This window comes from Herpailurus yagouaroundi, unplaced genomic scaffold (assembly GCF_014898765.1).
Source record: "Herpailurus yagouaroundi ecotype Mexico unplaced genomic scaffold, PumYag 29, whole genome shotgun sequence".
NCBI lineage: Eukaryota > Metazoa > Chordata > Mammalia > Carnivora > Felidae > Herpailurus > Herpailurus yagouaroundi.
The window spans coordinates 34,822,598-34,842,962 of record NW_024412377.1 but is presented as its reverse complement, the minus strand read 5'-3'; the positions used below and the strand labels follow the sequence as shown (position 1 = coordinate 34,842,962).

Sequence of the window (20,365 nt, the reverse complement as noted above, 5' to 3'; positions counted from 1 at the left end):
CTTGCTCCCATGACTCACTATCCTATCATCCTGTTCATTTTTTTATATTTAAAATGATCTCACCTATTGATTAGATTATATATTTATCACCTCACTGTGGCCCCTACTAGAGTGTAAGTTTCATATGACAGGGATCTCCTTTGCCTTGTTCATCCCATAGTCCAGCTCCTAGAGCAGTGCCTGGCATATTGGAAGCCATCAAATAACTAACTGATAGCTCATTGTAGACAAGTAAGAACCTTCCGTGTTTAAAGAAAAGTCAAATAAAGTATTCTTCAATCTACCTTGATAAACTCACCTAATGTCTAATTCTTCAATATGTAACTATTTCTGACATGTAACCAAAGTCCTTGAAGCTGCAATTTAAATTCGCAGGAAAGACAGTCACTTTTCTACCTCTTAACGGCTGATTGATTCTCCTTCCTTTAAGCCTCTGGTCTTTTGTTTCACTTTTTAATCTCTTATATATTCACAGCTTTCCTCTCAGCTTCCACGTAGTTCGAGAAAGAGTCTAACCAAAACTGAGTAGCAGATTTGTGCATCAAAGCATTTGGCCAGTTTGAAAACAGCATTCAGGGACACCTGGGTGCCTCAGTTGGTTAAGCGTCCAACTCGGTTGCAGCTCAGGTCATGATCTCAGTTTGTGAGTTCCAGCCCCTCATCGAGTTCCTCACTGTGCTTGGGATTCTCCCCCTTCCCCCTACCCATCCCTTGCACAAGCATACTCGCACGTGCTCTCAATCTCTCTCTCTTTCAAATAAACTTTAAAAATAATAAAATAAAATAAAACCAGCATTCAACTTCTGGCCACCGTAAGTGCCAGACCCATTCTCATGATCCTGACAAAGGAGTCAAAACGTCATCACTTCAGGGGCACCTGGCTGGCTCAGCTGGAAGAGCATGTGACTCTTGGTCTCAGAGCTATGAGTTTGAACCCCACTTGGGTGTAGACATTACTTAAATAAAATAAATAAACTTAAAAAAAAAAAAAAAACATAGTCACTTCACATAGCACATCTCTGTTGTTGCTAACTTCCTTGTTATGTATTCTGGCCTCCACTCGAAGCACTTGCATTTTCTTTACCTGGCCTGTTCTTAAAGCAATTTATTTCTCAAAGCTGCTAGTATCTTTTTTTTTTTTTTCATTTTTTTCTAGGAGATTTATTTCATGTGCATCCTCGGTTTATATAACAAAGTACATAAGAGCAGGAAGCACTGAGTAAACCTATGCCTACAGGCAGAGAGTATACTCTTCAGATAGATGAACAACATTTAAAGTGCTATTTTCTATACCAAGACAACATGCTTATATGGTCAATTAGTATATGTAATGTTGAAGGGTCATAACATAATCTATTCTTTTACCTAGCCATCCCAACCTGTCATCAACTGCTCCTCTCTGCTTTCAATCTACATTAAAGAAACCACACCCACTCCCTTTGCCAATTACCCAAATACAACACCTCCCTTTTTCCGTCCTCTTAACCCATATTTGAAAAAAAGTGAAGGGGTGCTTGGGCGGCTCAGTCGGTTAAGTGTCCAACTCTTGACCTTGGCTCAGATAGTGATCTCATGGTTCGTGGGAGGGAACCCCAAGTTAGGCTCTGCGCTATCAGCTGGGAGCCTGCTTGGGATTCTCTCTCTCCCTCTCTCTCTGCCCAGTGAAAAAACTAAAACAATCTTTTCTATGAACAAAATGTCACAATTGGGAAATCTAGAATCTACAAAACTAAGACAACCTTTTCCATGAACCAAGTGTCACAACATTGGGAAATCAAGAATCTACTGAATGGTATCTTGAAGCTTTTTCAAACATCAGTAATAAACACCCTACATACACAGAACAAGTTATCCAAAACCCCTTTAAGAATTCAATTTAATAAGTAAAAAAAAAAAAAAAAAAAAAAAAAACTAGAACTTCCAGAAATGTCAAAATTCTTTTTTGTCAAGCAAACATACACAGCTTTGAGGCTTTACCATATATTTGTACCAAATATACACAGGGTTAACACTGTGAAGTTAACACAGAACAAAACTTTTAAAATAACTGTATTTTAGTACTACACATACCCTTACCTTTAAATAATTCATATTATGGGGGCTCCTAGGTGGCTCAGTCGGTTGAGTGTCCGACTTCGGCTCAGGTCATGATCTCACGGTTCATGGGTTCGAGCCCCACGTCGGGCCCTGTGCTGCCAGCTCAGAGCCTGGAGCCTGCTTCAGATTCTGTGTCTCCCCCTCTCTCTGCCCCTCCCCTGTTCACGCTCTGTGTCTGTCTCTTGATCATAAGTAAACATTAAAAAATTATAAATAATTCATATTTGAAGAAACATTAAAAGTTCTACCTACCTTAGCTGGAGGAACTTTTCCAGCAGCTGTGATCTGACCAGTAAAAAACCGTCCAAAATGATTTGCTGCTAGTACAACAGCTTTGTAGCTGAAAAAATAAATATTTCCATAAAATTAAAGAGCTTAGACTAATATATTATTGTAAGCCACCAATGAAGTTTTAATAGTCAAAGATAATCACTAACATTTAAATTGTACCTACTATGTGTCAAAAACCGCTGAGTGCTACATGTATAACTACTCCTTTAACCTCCTCCACAATCCTACAGACAGGTACAGTTTTTACCTTCATTTTATAGGTGAGTAAACAGACACACAGAGAGTGGAAGAGACTTGCTGTCACTCGGCTAGCAAATGGCAGAACCAGAAGCCTAACCCTGGCTGGCATCCTACCTCCACAAGCACACTCTTACCCACGATGTTCCCTGGCCTTTTCAGAATGAACACTGCAGAAGATCAGTTGGTGTAAAAAAAGAAATGAAGGAAAGACCAAAAAAATGCTAACAACGGTTTTCTTCCAGTGCTGAAACTACAGACACTTCAGACATTCTGTTTTACTTCACTGTATTGTCCAAATTTTCTTTAATGATTATGTAGTATTTATGTCATAGGGAAAAACTTTAAAATGAAAAAGAAATGAGATATAGCTATATGCTTGTACATAATAAAATTCTAACCTCAAACCAAACCAAAAAAAAACCAGAAAACAAAAAACAAACAAACAAAGAACTTCCCCTGAGGCAGCTGGGTGGCTCAGTTGGTTCAACATACAACTTAAGCTCAGGTTATGAGTCACCATTTGGTTCAGGAGTTCGAGACCCACTCTGATGGTGCAGAGCCTGCTTGGGATTCTGTCTCTCTGCACCTCCCCCACTTGTGCACACTCTCTCTCAAAATAAATAAATTAAATTAAAAAACAAAACAAAAAAAACTTCCCTTGATCGCTAAGATTTGAAAGTATGGAATTTTGAGACACAGTGACCTCCATGCAGGGCCCAGTTCTACCACTAACTGGCTTTGTGACCTTGGGTAAATTTCTCTAAGTCCCTAATCCTTGGTTTCCTCATCTACAGAGTGGGGACAAAAAGAGCATCTCTTAGTGTTGTTATGAGGACTAAGTGAGACCAGGCAGGTAAAGCACTTAGCACAAAGCCTGCCATCATAAGTGTTTGGTAAATCCTAGTGTTTTTGGCTAAAGAAACATTCTGTGCAGCAAAAGCAAGTAAAATATACCATATATACCATCTTTTCTTACGAGGATACTGTTAACATATTATACTAATTTCATTTTCAGAGCATTTTATCCTTAAAAGGCACCTCTACACATTAACTATAACACGTTATAATTAAAATTACAATGCAACTATTTATTAAAATCTACCTGCTAGCTGAAAATAAAACCTTTCCCTGATCATATTTTTTTCCTGGCCATATTTTTTATAAAATAATATTGATATAATAATTGATGCAAAAGCATATAATGGTAACCACTACGACTTTAAATCATATTAGAGCAGAAAGGCAATATTTTAGAGACCACGTTACTTGTTAGTCTTACTTCTGAATCCAAGTGACAGAAACTTTCAAAAAACCAAACATGATAAAGATTCAAAGGCCACTGTAAGAAATTTTGGAATTAATGTTTTAAAAGATTCAGCTGCTATTCTGAAACAAATAACAAAAATGAGATGAGTTACACAGGAATGTACAAGAAAACGTTGATAGTGGGGAAAAGTGATAACAGTTTGCCTCTTTTTGATGACAGCAAAAAAAGCTCAGAATGGACATGAATGAACTGGAAGGAGCGTGTCTTCACTGTAATATGGCTGTGTGTGTGACTTAGATAATGATTTATCACGTACTGTGTGGATAAGTATCCTAGAAGATGCACCTCAAACTATGCCCTTTGCATATATCAGCTCAGGATGTAAGATAGCAATTCTTCAAACTGTGTCCCATGGATCTCCAAAGGTTCAAATTCCAGCCAACTCTGGGGCCATACTGGATGGGGTAGAGAACAAACATGTTTCTGGACACCCCTCCGTCCCTCAGTTCAACTAAGGCCACTCTGCTCTTATTGCATTTGTTTATATTGCCTCATAATATGTCATTTGCCCAAAAGATTCTATGGCTAAAAAGCACTGGGCTGGAACCACTGGCTTTGATAACCTTTCATATTCTACATTTCACAAGACAAAATCAAAGATCACATTGTACGTTTTCTACAGAAAACATTTAAGTCTCAGGGCACGTGGGTGGCTCATTCAGTTAGGCATCCAACTCTTGGTTTCGGCTCAGGTCATGGTCTCACAGTTCGTGAGTGCGAGCCCCGCATCAGGCTCCTGGCTGACAGTGCAGAGCCTGCTGGGGATTCTCTCTGCCCCTCCCCTGTACTCGCTCACTCTCTCAAAATAAATAAGTAAACTTTAAAAAAGATAAAAGAAAATCTTTGAAGTCCCATGATACATAATGTAACTTTTCTACAAACAAAATAATATGGCAAAAATTTATTTTGTCCTTTGGTGTATACTTTATATCGCAAAAAACATCTTCAAACCAACCATTTGCTATATTATAGTAAGGATAACAAAATGTGTTTTTAGCTTGTCCTTTTTGTTTTCTGCTTTTCTTTCAAAAATGAAACCCAAAGTAGACTCTATTTGATCTATTGGCCTAGCTGATATGCTACACCTAAGCTATAAAACCTAAGAAAACCTTCAGGTCATGTGTCAGGCCATAAAAGGCTTTATTAACGTTAGTCTCTCTTGCATGCGCTGTTTGATTTTTTTTAACCGTTTTCATTTGCTGGTGAATGCATGCTTAAAATCTAATTCAACTATCTCCTGAGGAGTTGATTTCATACGCATCTTCAGTTTCCAGAATTTTCCCGCTCTCTAGGCAGTCAGCAACACGATACACCCCATCCCCCCGGGCAGGAGTGATTGCTCAGTCACAGCCCTGTTCCTCAGAGCAGGAGGGGCCTTAGTCTCCTCTCAGCGCAGCTCTTCAGGCAGTAAAGTGGGAACGCAGCAGTGGCGGGCAAAGGTAAGAGGACGTAGTTAGCCCTCAGTTATCAATATGTGGTTTGGGGGGGAGGGGGGGTAATAATTTTTTAAAACTTTTTTTAACATTTATTTACTTTTGAGAGAGAGACAGGGTATAAGTGGGGGCAGGGGGGTACAGAGAGAGAGGGAGACACAGAATCCAAAGCAGGCTCCAGGCCCTGAGCTGTCAGCACAGAGCCTGACGTGGGGCTCAAATTCATGAACAGTGAGATCATGACCTGAGCTGAAGTTGGACAGTTAGCCGACTGAGCCACCCAGGTGCCCCTATTAATACGTGTTTTGACACCAGGTAGAACTTTGCCAAATACAGATATTTTCCCTATTTGCTAAATATTTTATGAATTTACCTAAGCAAAACATAATTAAAATGGTAAATGCTAATATGTATGTGTCAGGTTGAACAATATGAAACTGCCAATATCTGACCTTTTTTGACCTATAAAAACAGCAATTTATGTTAACTAACTTACTGTGGCAATCATTTCACAATATACTGATATATCAAATCATTATATTTATACCTTAAATTTACACAATGTTATATGTCAATTGTCTCAAATAAAATCTGAAAAAAAGTAGCAGGGTGCTTGGGTCACTCAGTCGGTTAAGCATCCGACTTTGGCTCAGGTCATGACCTCACGGTTTGTGGGTTCAAGTCCCGCATCAGGCTCTGTGCTGACAGCTCAGAGCTCAGAGCCTGCTTTGGATTCTGTGTCTCCCTCTCTCTGTCCCTCCCCCACTTGTGCTCTGTCTCTCTCTCTCTCTCTCTCAAAAGTAAATAAACATCAAAAAAAATTTTTTTTTAAGAAAAAAAGTAGCAATTTCTACCTAATGTATACATGTGTATACACGTATATACACACATACATGCAAGACAGTCTATTCCTCATACAAATAATTTCACAATCATTTGCTCTGGTGGAAGGAAATAAGACTTCTACCCATGAAGAGTAGAATATGAAGAGTCATTTCTTTTAACTATGAAATAATAAACCGAGCCTTAAAAAATTAGGGCACTTTTGGTGCACCTGGGTGGCTCAGTCATTGAAGCCTCCAACTTCAGCTCAGGTCATGATCTCATCATTTGTGAGTTCAAGCCCTGCATCAGGCTCTGTGCTGACAGGTCAGAGCCGGGAGCCTGCTTTGGATTCTGTGTCCCCTCTCTCTCTACTCCTCCCCCACTTGTGCTGTCTCTCTCTCTCTCTCTTTCTCTCTCAGAAATAAACATTAAAAAAATTTTTTTAATTAAAAAAATAAATAAGGGCACTCTCAAAGTGTTGGCACTTTTATCCCCAACAATTATTACAAGTAAAAGCACTATAAGAGAGAAGAGTCACAATGAGCATGTTTCTAGAGTAGCACTGTGCTTTGTTCAACCAAAATGGAAAGGAATCAACATACCCAGCAATGTTGGCCATGGAGCTTAGCGCATCATATCCCTGAGCAATCGTGACTCTTGGAACCTGGTCCATCGCCAAAACTGTAGTTTTTCTTTTAGAAAGTTTATTTAGCAAGTCTGGATTTTGGGCTGGGTAAATAAAGCTAATCAATGTTCCCGATGTCTTTAAAAGGTCGGCCTCATGAACACCTAATGTTGGATTAACCATGGGAGCTCGCACCTGAGGAAAAAAAGTCAAGTCACTGATTAATAATGTAAATACCTTTATCATATTTTTAAGTAAACAGGACAATCTAAATGACATGCCATGATTGAAATAATAGGCCAGAAGTAATCTTTCAGCAATAAATTTTGGACTAAATTCCTAAACAAGGTAAGGAGCACCAAGATCTTTGCCATCTGTCCTCTGACTGATGACCAACCTAGGAACTGATCTGAGTAAAGAGCATGCTATCATTCTGGAAGGTTCCCCCCCCCCTCCAAAATTTTATTTTTAAGTAAGGCTCATAACATGGCTTTACCATTGCCAGCTTTTCCTAAGTTTCTGCAGAAACACATTCAGATAAGCAGATTCATTTGTGGGCTTTTAAGGTGTGTTTTATATCCAAGTTTAAAATCGATCTTCAATTAACATGTATCATGTCCTTAGCTCTAAGTTCGCAGTAGCACTTTTAGGCAAGTAAGCCCAGAAAACAATAGCTCAGGGACTTAAATTTTTAAAGGAAACAGAAACACAAACACTGGATCAATATTTTCATTTCATAGCACTTCATCTCATTTACCTAGGAAACATCTTTGTTACTGCCATGTCAGTTCTTGATCTGGTGACACATATGATTTTAATTAAGGTTCTGGATTCTAAGACTCTCTAGGGGCGCCTGGGTGGCTCAGTTGGTTAAGCATCTGACTTCAGCTCAGGTCATGATCTTGCGATTTGTGGGTTCAAGCCCCACATCAGGCTCTGTGCTGACAGTTCAGAGCCTGGAGCCTGCTTCAGATTCTGTGTCTCCCTCTCTCTCTCTCTGCCCCTCCCCCACTCATTCCCTCCCTCTCTCTTCTCTCTCTCTCTAAAATAAACTTAAAAAGACTCTCTGGCAAGGTCTATTTTTCCTCATTGAGAATCTAAAATATAGATTTAATAAAAATTAGAGGTCAACTTTGAATTAATCCTACTGGCCCTTATCAAATGCTCAGCTGAGACTGTTGGCATATGAGTGAGTTAAGTCAACAGAATGTTTTCCTGAACGTGCTTTTTGGATCACTAGTTCCCCAGGATATTAACAGGCTTGACTCAAAAATAGTTTACCAATGCAAGTATAAAGTTATCTAAGTTACTATATCATAGGATTTCTCCGTGCTTGTAACATGCTCATACACGCTGTGGATCTAAAGGAACACAAAGTGCTTCCACAACTTATATACACCCTACTAGCCCTTTATTGTGGGGTATCTCAAAAGGTTTTGATCCCTGGAGCATATGTTGGAATGGATCATACTCATTTTTCTATTTGCCCTAAGCTCTTTTACTATACTAAGTTATATCACCAAGTATCTGTACACCTAAACACTTTAAAAGTTTTGGCTGAATTGCAACTTCCCCACATACCATAAATTTCACTGTTAATTTCCACACCAAAAAATTGTTTTGTCTTCTGCAAAGATCACTACTCTACCAAGTTATTCAGTAGAATTTATGTTAAAAGAAAAAAAAAAGCAAACAAAAAAAACAGTTACATGACTGATGCCCCTTACAAATTAACACACATACCAAAAAAAAGCTGGTCTTTCCTGAACAAGTGAGGAGCTTCTTTTTGCCTAATAATCATGCTACTACAATCCCTATCTCCCTCTTTGTCTTGGCTGCAGAAGGCTTAGGATTTAGGCTAATGCTACTCCCTAATAATTATCTAAGGTACACTTGTGATAGTCCCTTCCTTTTTCCATATGATTTCTTTTTACTTCAGATTTTATGTCTGAAGCTCTTCAGCACATAGATTTCTATTACACATTAAGACCTTTCATTAAAGTAGGTAAGGCTGTCTCTACTCAGCCCCGTGCTGCTTTCTCCAAGGCAGCCCTGCCCTCTGTAGAAATAGCACTTAGGTCAGTTAAATCACTGTTCCTTCTACATATCAGAAGATCAGGGTACGTTCAGTCCTAGGAGGAGTCCCATGCCCTTTTTCCATTCTGGTAGCAGTTAAATACTCACCTGTGGGTATTCTGGATATGTATGAACCATGAAGTGCAAATTCTCCCTAGCCAATAAGAAGGGAATTTCCACATGAAAATCTAAAAAGGAAGATCACTTTTTCTACTCTCATGGTTAAACAGAGATCACACTGCCTGATAAAAGCTCTACCAGACTATGAAGAATATTCACAACATGCAACCATTTCTCTGAGAAAAGGCAGTGTTTGAAAATATGAAGAGTTATAACAATATGATTTTTCCATGAACACTTTTTAAAAAGCAAGCTATAAATGAGGGGTGGAAAGGAATAATTACTTTGACCACCAAATCAGAAGCCAGCACTTCCTTCGCCCCTTGGATTTGGGCACCTGCTGCTCTGTAGTGATCATCAGAAAACTTGGAAGCTTCGCCAGCACCCGATTCCACGACAACACTAAAACCCTGCTTGACCAAGGCCTGAACACCAGCAGGAGACAATGCCACCCGTTTCTCATTTTGGAAAATCTCCTTGGGGACGCCAACAGTCAGTTGCTTATATGGAATTCCTACAAAGTGAGGGAAAGAAAGAAAGAAGGAAAGAAAGAAAGAAAGAAGGAAAGAAAGGAAGAAAGAAAGAAGGAAAGAAAGAAAGAAAGAAAGAAAGAAAGAAAGAGGAAGGAAGGAAGAAAGAAAGAGAAAGGGAGAAAGAGAGAAAGAAAGAGAGAAAGAAATGAAGAAAGAAAAGGAGAAAAGAACGGGAGAGGGAAAGAGAGAGAGAAAAAGAAAGAAAAAGAAAAATTAATTCAGTAAAAAACATAAAAACAATGTTTTAAAAACAGTTCAAAAAATGAAAATGGGCAGTCTGTTCAAAATATACTGAACATACAAGTTGCTGCTCAAAATAATGTTCCTGATTCATAATCATAATTGAGTTTTTTGAATAATGGGAAATATTTATGCCCACTCTCTTAAATTCCAAATATTTCATTTAACCAAATAGCTCTCTTCAAGGCACATGACTAGATTATTCTTAGGAAAAAAATGGGTTGAGAGATCAATCAAAATGCTAACTCCACTCTTCAAACTAATCCTCTGGGATTTATGGTCTCCTTGTCCTCACCTTTAAGGAAGACAGAACTAATTAGCTGTTTTGAAGAACAACCCTATACTAGACACATTGTTGGCTACACTCAAAGTTTTCTTCCTGGCAATTTGGCCACAGGCAATTCCTCACAGATTTCCAAGTGTTGTATCCTGAGACCCTACATTCTTGACCACAGCGAATAAGACCAAGGATCAACAGCTGGGTCAAAGATAATAGTCTATAGGCCAGAGAGTCCCTGAGATGACTTACATAGGAACTGCCCAAGGACACTCTATGTTGGCCAGTGATGACCCAACCCATTCAGGTACTCTGAGTGTCTGAATGCGAGACCCACAGAAAAGGACAGGGGGAGTAAAGGGTACAAAAGCTATTTGTAAGCAGCCATGAGGTTAAAGGTAGACAAAGGGAGGTCTACAGCAACAGTAGGAGAAACATCAGTAGTGGCGATACAAAGAGGAAAGATGAGCCATAGCTATGGAATCCAGAATACCATTCCACTTTTCCTAGAAGTAGATGAGGGGTTTCCTAGGCTTCTGTACTTTCCAAGAATACACCCAATAAACCCTCATCACAAAATAGGACCTTGATGCAATCCTGTTCCTTGTAACCCAAAAGAGCCTGTATAAAATACATAAGTATTTATATATTGCTCTGAACAATTTTAGCTAAAGTTGCTTCTGTTGTTTTATTCAACGTGCAGGCACAAATAGACTTTTCTTTTAAAAAAAATCTGCTTCTGTATGTTGTACCAAAGTTCAGGAAATCTACTCTAGCAACCTAAACTCTGAAAATACATAATAAAAAAACAAATTATCTCTACAGAGTAACAATATTGAGGCCTTAAAGAAAGTAAGTCAACCTAAAAATACCTGCATTCAAACAGAATCTTAAACCCCATACTCCATTAGCAGTAATAACTAAAAGTAAGCCAAAGGCAAACATGTGGTGAACCCTAACCTCCGTTTGAAGGAGAGGGAGGAAAATAATAGAAAGCTGGAAATATTCCAGATTGATGTGCAAAGTTAAGTCACATAAACATCTGGAGTTCACTTATCTGACAAGGTCAAATTACCTAGGCCCTATATACCATAAGTCAAAGAAGCCACCAAAGACAAATGAAGTCCCATCAAACAGGTTCGGGAGCCAACTTGAAAGGCCAAATATGAAGCAATTTGAGCATGAAAAAGAATAATTAATTGCAATGTAATAAAATACATCCGAGGATGTTAAAATGCAGGAGTTCATTATGATACTCAAAAAATAAATATTTTTTAAAAGCTTCATTGGCCAACTTTAGCGGGTATGTGATAAGCAGAATAATGGTATTCCATAGGTGTCCACACTTTTAATCCTCAGAACCTGTGAATGTGTCAGGATACACAGCAAAGGAGAATTAAGGTAGCAGATGGAATTAGAGTTGCTAATCAAATGACCCTGAAATAAGGATTAGCCTGGATTATGTGGGTGGGCCGACTGTACTCACAAGGGTCCTTAAGTGTGAGAGAAGAAGGCAGAAGAGCCAGAGTCAAATAGTAGTCTGAAGATGCTATGCTGCTGGCTTTGAAGATGGAAGAAGGGGCCACGAGCCAAAGAATATAAGCAGTTTCCAAAAGCTGGACAAGGGAAGGAAACAGACCACCCTTAAAGTCTCCAGAAGGAATACAGACAGCCCCACCGACACCTTGATGTGAACCTAGTGAGAGCCATTCTAGACTTTGGCCTCCAGCAGTGTAAGATAATAAATTTGTGTGTGTATGAAGTTGTGTTACCTTGTTACAGCTGAATAGAAAACTAATACTTTAAGAAAACCAAGAGATTATTACCAAAACTATAAAGAATGGGACAGAACCAAACATTTATCCCACCTTACCACTACAACCTCAGGATAACTAAATAACAGAGGGAAAGTTTCTCTTTATAGAAAAATTCTAGCTAATAAATGAAGATAAAATGATAGTGTATCACCATTTCAAACCCCCTCCCCATGAAACCATGGATTTAGTTGATGATCATTAAATGGCTGTTATAGCCTTTGAGTGAAAAACTGATGGGAGCTCCATAATGGATGAATATCAACATCTAAACTCACTGATTAATTTTCCTGACGAAATGCAACAGATAGTACACAGCATCCACCTATGAAGTATTCTTGTCAAAAAAAACAAAAATGTGAGAAATTCTACAGGGCAACAACTACATTCTTCAAGAAATAAAGAAAAAAGAAAAAAAAAAGGAGAACACAGATCAAAAAAGACCTGAGAGATACAGTATGCAAATACAACATGTGGACCCTGTTTGGATCGTTATTTGGATAAGACAACTGTAAAAACAGAAACTGAAAAAATACGAATACTGACTGGAATTACTTTTCATGCTTTGCAATGTGGTAATGAAATTGTGGTTATGTATTTTTTAAAATAGAATCCCTATCTTTTAGACATAAAAAGTAATTATCTGGGAAATAGTCAAGAACTACAAATTAAAAGTCTCCTGCATAGTCAATATAGAGATGTTGATGTCCATGCCTTTACTCACAAGGAAAATTTTCATGTCCTCAGTGCAGTTACTTACTTTTATCTTAGACACAATTTTATCACGCTTGGATAAGCTGGCTTTCTAAAACACCTAAAATAAAAATCTGAAGAGGGATGCCTGGGTGGCTCAGTTGGTTAAGGATCCAACTTTGGCTCAGGTCATGATCTCGCAGTTCGTGAGTTAAAGTCCCGCATCAGGCTCTGTGCTGACAGCTCAGAGCCTGAAGCCTGCTTCGGATTCTGTGTCTCCCTCTCTCTTTGCCCTTCCCTCGCTTGCACTCTGTCTCTCTGTCTCTGTGTGTCTCTCTCTCTCTCTCAAAAACTAAATAAACATAAAAAATATAAATAAAAAAATAAAAATAAATAGAAATAAATCTGAAGATAAAGTTGAGGGCTCTCAGGGACAGGTACCCTGCCAACAGTCACTTGTCACATGAGAACAAGAAAGAGGCTGTGAAATCTATTAAAGACAAACATAAGAACTCAAAAAGCATAGCAGTGTAGGGATTCTGATTGCCCAGAGTCCTGCAAACTTAAATTAAAAAGAAGGGCATTATTCTACGTGCCAAAGACAGGTATCTATCCTAGTCTTCCACCTGAATAACAGAATGCCAATTTTAGTTGAGTTTGTCCCCATCTGGAATAAAGGACCTCTTTTGTGTCCAAGTCTCCCTTACAGCTAAATAATTGCCACCTGAGTTTTTGCCAATGAGGTGCAGAGAGCTATGAGGGTCTTTGCACAAAATGCATAATAAAGGGATCTCCCTCAGCTTAGGGAGCCCTCGTTTAGCCTCTCCTTCTGACCTGCGCACAAGAACAGACGCGAGTGGGGACCCTAGCAGGGAACACCTTGTAGGGTACTGAAAGACTTCAGCTCTTCCTCTGCATGAGCTAGGACACTAGTGGCAAATTCTGAGTAGAAGAGTGCCATGATCTTTCATTTTAAAAAGATGATGCTTTTGGGGCGCCTGGGTGGCGCAGTCGGTTAAGCGTCCGACTTCAACCAGGTCACGATCTCGCGGTCCGTGAGTTCAAGCCCCGCGTCAGGCTCTGGGCTGATGGCTCAGAGGCTGGAGCCTGTTTCCGATTCTGTGTCTCCCTCTCTCTGTGCCCCTCCCCCATTCATGCTCTGTCTCTCTCTGTCCCAAAAATAAATAAACGTTAAAAAAAAAAAAAAAAAAAAAGATGATGCTTTTGTGTATAGAACAGACTGTCGTGGGGGCAGAGGCAGAAAGCATAGAGAGCACTTAGGAGACTAGCACAGCAGTCCAGGGGACAGATGATGGTGGCTCGGAACAGGACGATAACAGTGGCGATGGTGAGAACAGACCCTGGATACAAGGTAGAGCTAACCCATACCTACTATGAAGACCAAGATGACTCCAGGGTTTCTGACCTGAGCAACTGAGATGAAGCTGTCATTCAGTAAATCAAGAAGCAGTACTACAAATTAATTGATACACTCAGTTGTTAGTTCCTCAGCATAGATGAGCCATATACAGTACAATGCCTCAAAAAAGACAAGGAAAAAGGAAGAGCTGCTAAGACAAATGGTTACTATGAGCAATAGTTTCCCGGATACAACTCAACTGGTTTATCATTTCTCTTGTTCTATTTTATTTTCTTCTCTATTAGCACTGACAGTCAGAAACTTTTATACATGGAAAATATTTTTAAAAGCACTCATTAGGCTTGTTTTTTTTAACGAAAAATGATGACTCACCAACACCAGGCTATAAAACTGCATCGCTTTTCCTTTTATCAATCATCAGGAGATCCGTTCGCTCCTACAACTTGAAGGTTTGATCTATATACACTGAAGTGAGACTTTACCTGGTTTGGCAGGGGCTTTACACCACAGTGCCTGATGAGTATGAAATGTTCGTAAAAAATCCTTCTTCCCGGGTATAATCTTACAGGACCCCAAATTGCTACGTAAAGGACACGAACAGCCAGTCACCACGGTTTTCAGTAGGTTCGCCATGTTCATATGAGCTCCCAACTTTCTGAATCCCAAATTTCCTTGAGGGTAAATCACTAAGAAGAAAGAAAAATAAAATATTTATATGCCAAGAAAAACATACTTTGTCATTTGAACATCAAAAAAATTTTTTAAAAAATACTAATTCAAAGAGCTTGGAATATAACAGCTGTATGTGGGCATCTACAGTGAATTTTATTTGCCAAGTCCTTTACTTAGAGAAGATGCTTCAAAAGTTTGTTTCCAATTCATATATTTAAAACTCAGAATCCATTCTCCCACTTAAAACTGTGGTTATAAACTCACTATTCAATTCCAAGCCTTGATCACCTTAATTGATCCTTAATGTAGCAGGGAAGCTAAAAAAGAAAATTGCTATAGAGTCCAATCACATCTTACATGAAAGTTATCTTCTAAGTCTGCATGCGCAGCAAAAATTGCATAGTCACCCTTGGATTTCCCTTAAATTGTCTATAATGCTGTATAGTACAATAGCAACTTGTTTAGCTACAAATGTTGTACAGAAAACACTGGCAACCTATTCAGTGCAGCAAGATGCTTATCCTGTAAGACCCCCTGAATTGAGCCTGAGTGAACATGTGATTCGTGTCTGCCAAGTGCTCATCTCAAGAAAATTAAGCATGTGTGGGATATGACTCCAATTTTAAAAAAGAAGAATGTCAATATCACATAGGTTTGTGCTTGTAGATATGGGTGTAACTAGGAACTCTTCCATCAGTGGTTCTCACAAGCGGCCACTTTGCACCAGCTCTACCTGGGCTGGATGGAGGATCACCGACCTTTGCTGTTACTGACCTAAGCTTCAGTGGCAACCTCCATTGTTCTCCATGGCAGATCCCCAGGGGTGCATGGAAGGCACGCCCACCATCCCCTTGATTCTCAGAGTTCCCCCATCCTTCTTTTCTTTCCTTCAAAATCAGGAAGCAGAAGATCTGGAACTCTCAGTCAAATTCAGCTAACTCCACCAACTACACTTTTAGGCTCTGCCCCATCATGTGGGCCCTCAGGAGGCCCAGCACCCAATCCCAGCAGTTCCATGAACATTCTTCCAGTCTCCGGAGGAAGAAAGGTCTAGTTCACTCAGAACTGCTGCCACAACTCCCTGAAGCAACTTCTTACAAATACCAGAAAGCAACACGGGGGATGGAAATCCTTAATCCAGATGGTGCTTATTCTTAAAATGACCTTTAATTCAACAAACACATATAGAGGGCTGAGTTTCAGAGTCACAGTCATTAGAAGCATCTGTGGAATCAAACTGGAATAGATCACACGCTCTGAGATAAGAAAAGTCAACAAGTAATAACACTACAGAGTAAGGCAAGTCCAAAGTTCTTTGAGGGATCAAAGGAGATTATGTCCTCCTACAGAGCTCAGAAAAAGAAAAAAAAACACATTTGAGATAGAGAGAGTAATATGAAAAAAGCTAAGGAAGAGGAAGTATGCAAGATGGGTTCAGGCATGCAATCAAAAATGTATAATAATGCTTTGCACTTGAACAGGTTTTTAGATTTTCAGTGTTTCCACATGTCATTTCATTTCAATCCCAAGCACCCCTGAATCCCATAAATACACTCCTCATTTATTCATGGGTCACTTCTGGGTTGTTCATGGCTGAAAACAGAGAGCAAAAAGTTCGAAACTCAGCCACATATTCAAAACAGTCACTGAATCTATGCCAACAACCAAGGGAGATACAAAGATATATAAAAGGTAACTCTTGCCTTGGGGGAGATTTGTCCTACCATTACCAATGACCTAGTCTTATCTCCGCCTCCCCATTCACTCTAGTTTCTCTTCTTAGATCATCCCAGCTCCCCAACAACCACTGTTCTCATGGGGCTGATGAGGTTTACCCAGACCTCATCAGGGAGAGAACAAAGCTAGATATAATAGAGCCCGTGTATTGTCTAAGTTGGCCACTTCACTCCCTGAATCTCTCTGCACCTCAGTCTGCTCATATATAAAAGCACGAGAAAGTTTGTTTGTAGGACCCCATTAGGCTCTAAAACATTTATGAATAGATAAGATTTTACAATGTTTTAAAGCAGAAGTCCTGTTTCGGGCCATCTGGAAAAACAGCCTTGCCTACTTGGAAAATGGTAATTTGATGTTGAATAGATCCCTGGCATCAGATGGCAATTAAGGCAGAGGACTTCAGAGGCCAATTTCGCCCCAAAATTCCAATTTATTTAAGTTATAAACATGTAAGACAGTGAACAGAAAGTAGTTTTATTGGTAAGGCACCAATTGGCTCAGTTAAGTGTCTGCCTTCAGCTCAGGTCATGATCTCACGTTTCTTGAGTTCAAACCCCATATCGGGCTCTCTACCGTCAGCACAGAGCATGCTTCAGATCCTCTGTCCTGGCGCGGGGCGCCCCCCGCCTCCTGTCCCACTCATACTCTATCTTAAAAATAAATTTAAAAAAGGCACCTGGGTGGCTCAGTCAGTTAAGCGTCTGACTTCGGCTCAGGTCATGATCTCACAGCTCATGAGTTTAAGCCAGGTGTCAGGCTTTGTGCTGACAGCTTAGAGCCTGGAGCCTGCTTCAGATTCTGTGTTTCCCTCTTTCTTTGCCCCTCCCCTGCTCACACTGTGTGTCTCTCCTTCAAAAACAAATAAACATTAAAAAGTAAATAAACAAATAATGTTTAAGAAAGTAGTTTATTGGTAAGAACAGTCCCTATCGCTAAGACTAAATTAAATACAAATGACCCTGAAATATATTCAGAGAATATTTGAATTTCCCCTATCATTATTTTAGAGCTATTTTATTCATGTGCTTCTATGGCTTTGAAGCAATGGGGGAAAGCTTTACAACTCAAAACTGAAAAAAAAATTTAGTATACCACTCATACAGCAGTGTAATGTAAGTTATTTGGGCAACTATCTCCCCTAATAGGTACTAAAACTCTTGAGGGCAAGCACGTCAGAATGATGACAGCCTAGGAGGCTAACAAGGTGAACTGTGGGTTGCAAGCCCTCATTCTGCAATTATTAGCTGTGTCCTTGGCAAGTCAGTCACTTACCTTCTCTGAACCTGATTTTCTCATCTTTAAAATGATAATAGCACCTGTGTTATATAGGGTTGTTGTAAGGAGTAAAAGGACACAATATCTTTATTGCTATTACTACTCACTTTGGTATTACCTCCGGCCCGGTGCTTTGCACAAAGGAGGAGAACAACAAGTACTTTTTAACTGAGTGAATAAATAACTAGGACTAGGTAACCTGAAACCTGCGTGTCTATAAAAACACATTTTCCAGAGTTTCAGGAAATTTCCTTTGAAAACGAAATGCTGTGTAGCCTTGAGGAAGATTGATTCCATCAGCAAAGGTAAACAGCTTAGCACATTGCTGATAAAAAAGTAGTCCTAAACTGTCCATTTAATAAAAAAAAATTTTTTAAGCCAGGTTTGCAAACAAAAGGTGTGCAACAGAGAAAAGGGGAATGTTTTTTCTTCTTTAATTTTTTTATAGTTTCAGATTTTTACTGAAATTCCAGTTAGGTAACATATAGTGTAATATTCGTTTCAGAAGTAAAATTTAGTGATTCATCACTTACATATAACACCCAGTGCTCACCACAACAAATGCCCTCCTTAATCCCCATTACCCATTTAACCCATCCCCCCTCCAGCAAACCTCAGTTTGTTCTCTATAGTTAATAATCCAGTTAAGAAATGGGCAGAAGTGGGACACATGGGTGGCTCAGTTGGCTAAGCGAGGGACTCTTGGTTTCTGTTCAGGTCATGAGTTGGAGCCCCAGCACGAGATGTTTGGGATTCTCTCTCTCTCTCTCTCTCTCTCTCTCTCAAAATAAATAAACATTTAAAAAATGGCAGAAGACATGAACATTTTTAAAGAGGGAAGCACTTTAATAAAAGCATGCAAACACCATGGGAAGAGTCTGTCCTAAAAGACTCCTTATAAAGAGATCGCTTTAGGACTGCCCTGCACCACAGGGCGAATAAAGGACGCCTGCCACCGTAAACAAGTTACGTTTTTAAAGTGAAACATACCAACCAAGGACACAATACCCTACAGAAGCTTAGACTGGCAGGCAGCGTGACCTCGCCCAAACCCACCGGTCCCGCCCCTCCTTGGGCAACTACACTACAGCTTGGCTGGCATCTGCGCGGGACCGCTATTTATAACCTTCCCTGGAAGCCTATTGGCCCCGGTCGCTTTACAGTCATTCCTCCTCCGGGGTTCAGATCAGCTCTGCCCCCACTGCTGTCTCCTCCCGGTCGCCAGCCCGGGCCCCTCTCTCTGCCTGGATGAAGTTTGCTCAGACCACCAACCCTCACAGACATACACACTCACAACTTTCGCTCGCCACCTCCTAAGTCTCCAAAGGATCGCCGACCCTGAATTCCCTCAAGGTTCAAGCACAATTTCGGGGCGTCCAGCTACCACCTCTCTGGGCGCACCCTCTATGGAAAGTCCTCTATGACCTCCCCCCTCCTCCCATTTTGCCGGTCGAAATGACCCCGTAGGACTCCCGCTGTCCTCCCAAAGCTCCAAGACCTGCACCTACACAGCTGCCGCCTCGTTCCCTGCCCTCTGCAAGGACCCAGTTTCCCAACCACCCGCCCGCCCCCTTCCACGTCGCCCCGGCAAAAGACAAGGAATGGGGCCCTCAAGGCACGGTTCTCCCTCCGGACCCCAGCCTCTGGCCTGCGGGCGCCCGGGTGCACCCCACATCCAGGTCCCTACCGACCCCGCCCCCTTCTCCCTGACAGGTCTCCTCCCCTGCGGGGGCCCGGACCATCCCCAACAGCCCCGCGCCCCCTCCCCAGCTGTGCCCCAAACGCGCGCCCGGACTGCCCGCGCCGCGCGGCTCACCTTGGCTGGGAGGCAGGGCGGCCGGGCAGCGCGCCGCGAGGGAAGCCGCGCTGGCAGCCCTGGGCTCGGGCCCCGCGGAGCTGCGCCTCCAACCCGGAAGAACAGCCCCAACCCGGCGGCGGCGGAGGCCACGTGACGGCGGCGCAGCCCCCCCCCCCCCAACCCCCACCCCCAAGCCCCCTCCTCCGCCCGGAGCCCCCTCCCCACCAGGCCCTTCTGCCCTCCGGGCCCCCAGAGCCTACCGCCCTCCCTCCGGACAAGAAAGCGACCGCACCAAACGCCCCCTTAGCGTGCCAAGGCTAGTTACCCCAAAGGGCCCTCCACTCCTGGGTGGCAACCAAAACCTCTTTGTCTTGGGCTCGACCCGAGGCCCCCTGCCCCGCCTCCGCGCCTTCCCTCGGCGCGTCCTTGTCAATCAAACCTGGAGCCCAACGCGGCCGCTGAAGTTTTCAAGGCTACATTTGCTCTCTCCCCTGGAGAGCCAGTTACAATCCCAAGTGTGATTTCCTCTCTAGTGTCCCACCAGAGCAAGTAAGAGGGTAATATAATTCCACTTTGGTACCTTTCCTCTAGTACTCTAGGAAAAATCAGAACTTCTGTAACAGAAGAGGACCAAAAGGAAAGTGGGAGGAGGCCAAGGGGTGGTGAAGGGCGGGAATGAGGGCGTTGTTGTTCCTTTTTGCCGGGAGAGGTGGAGTTAAATTCCTCGGAAACGATGTCAAGGCCCGAAAATTAACACACGTCTACGTATTCGTCTTCCCCCGATGGGCCCAGAGAAAGCCGTGTGCTGCTGGTAGCATTAATATCCAACGGCTAGAGAGCGTCTTTGGTGGACCTTAAGTGTCTTGAGAAGGCCTAGGTTGATTTCAGCAAAACATGAGCCTATTTGTTCT

General features: G+C 41.3%; 1 protein-coding gene across 6 annotated transcripts in view; it reads right to left on the bottom strand.

Annotated features, from left to right (window-relative positions):
- Positions 1-20,162, bottom strand: part of NNT (nicotinamide nucleotide transhydrogenase) — a 97,911-nt gene extending 77,749 nt beyond the window's left edge. For 2 of the 6 annotated variants that reach the window (XM_040496614.1, XM_040496655.1), the window contains exons 1-5: positions 19,473-19,600; positions 14,455-14,658; positions 9,319-9,548; positions 6,816-7,033; positions 2,350-2,437 (exon numbers count right to left, since the gene is read on the bottom strand). In XM_040496614.1, coding sequence (XP_040352548.1) covers positions 2,350-2,437; positions 6,816-7,033; positions 9,319-9,548; positions 14,455-14,611 — 693 coding nt within the window. In that variant the 5' untranslated portion in view covers positions 14,612-14,658; positions 19,473-19,600. The other 4 variants (XM_040496622.1, XM_040496640.1, XM_040496631.1 and 1 more) reach the window with 4 other exon arrangements.
- Positions 20,163-20,365: the final 203 nt, after the last annotated feature.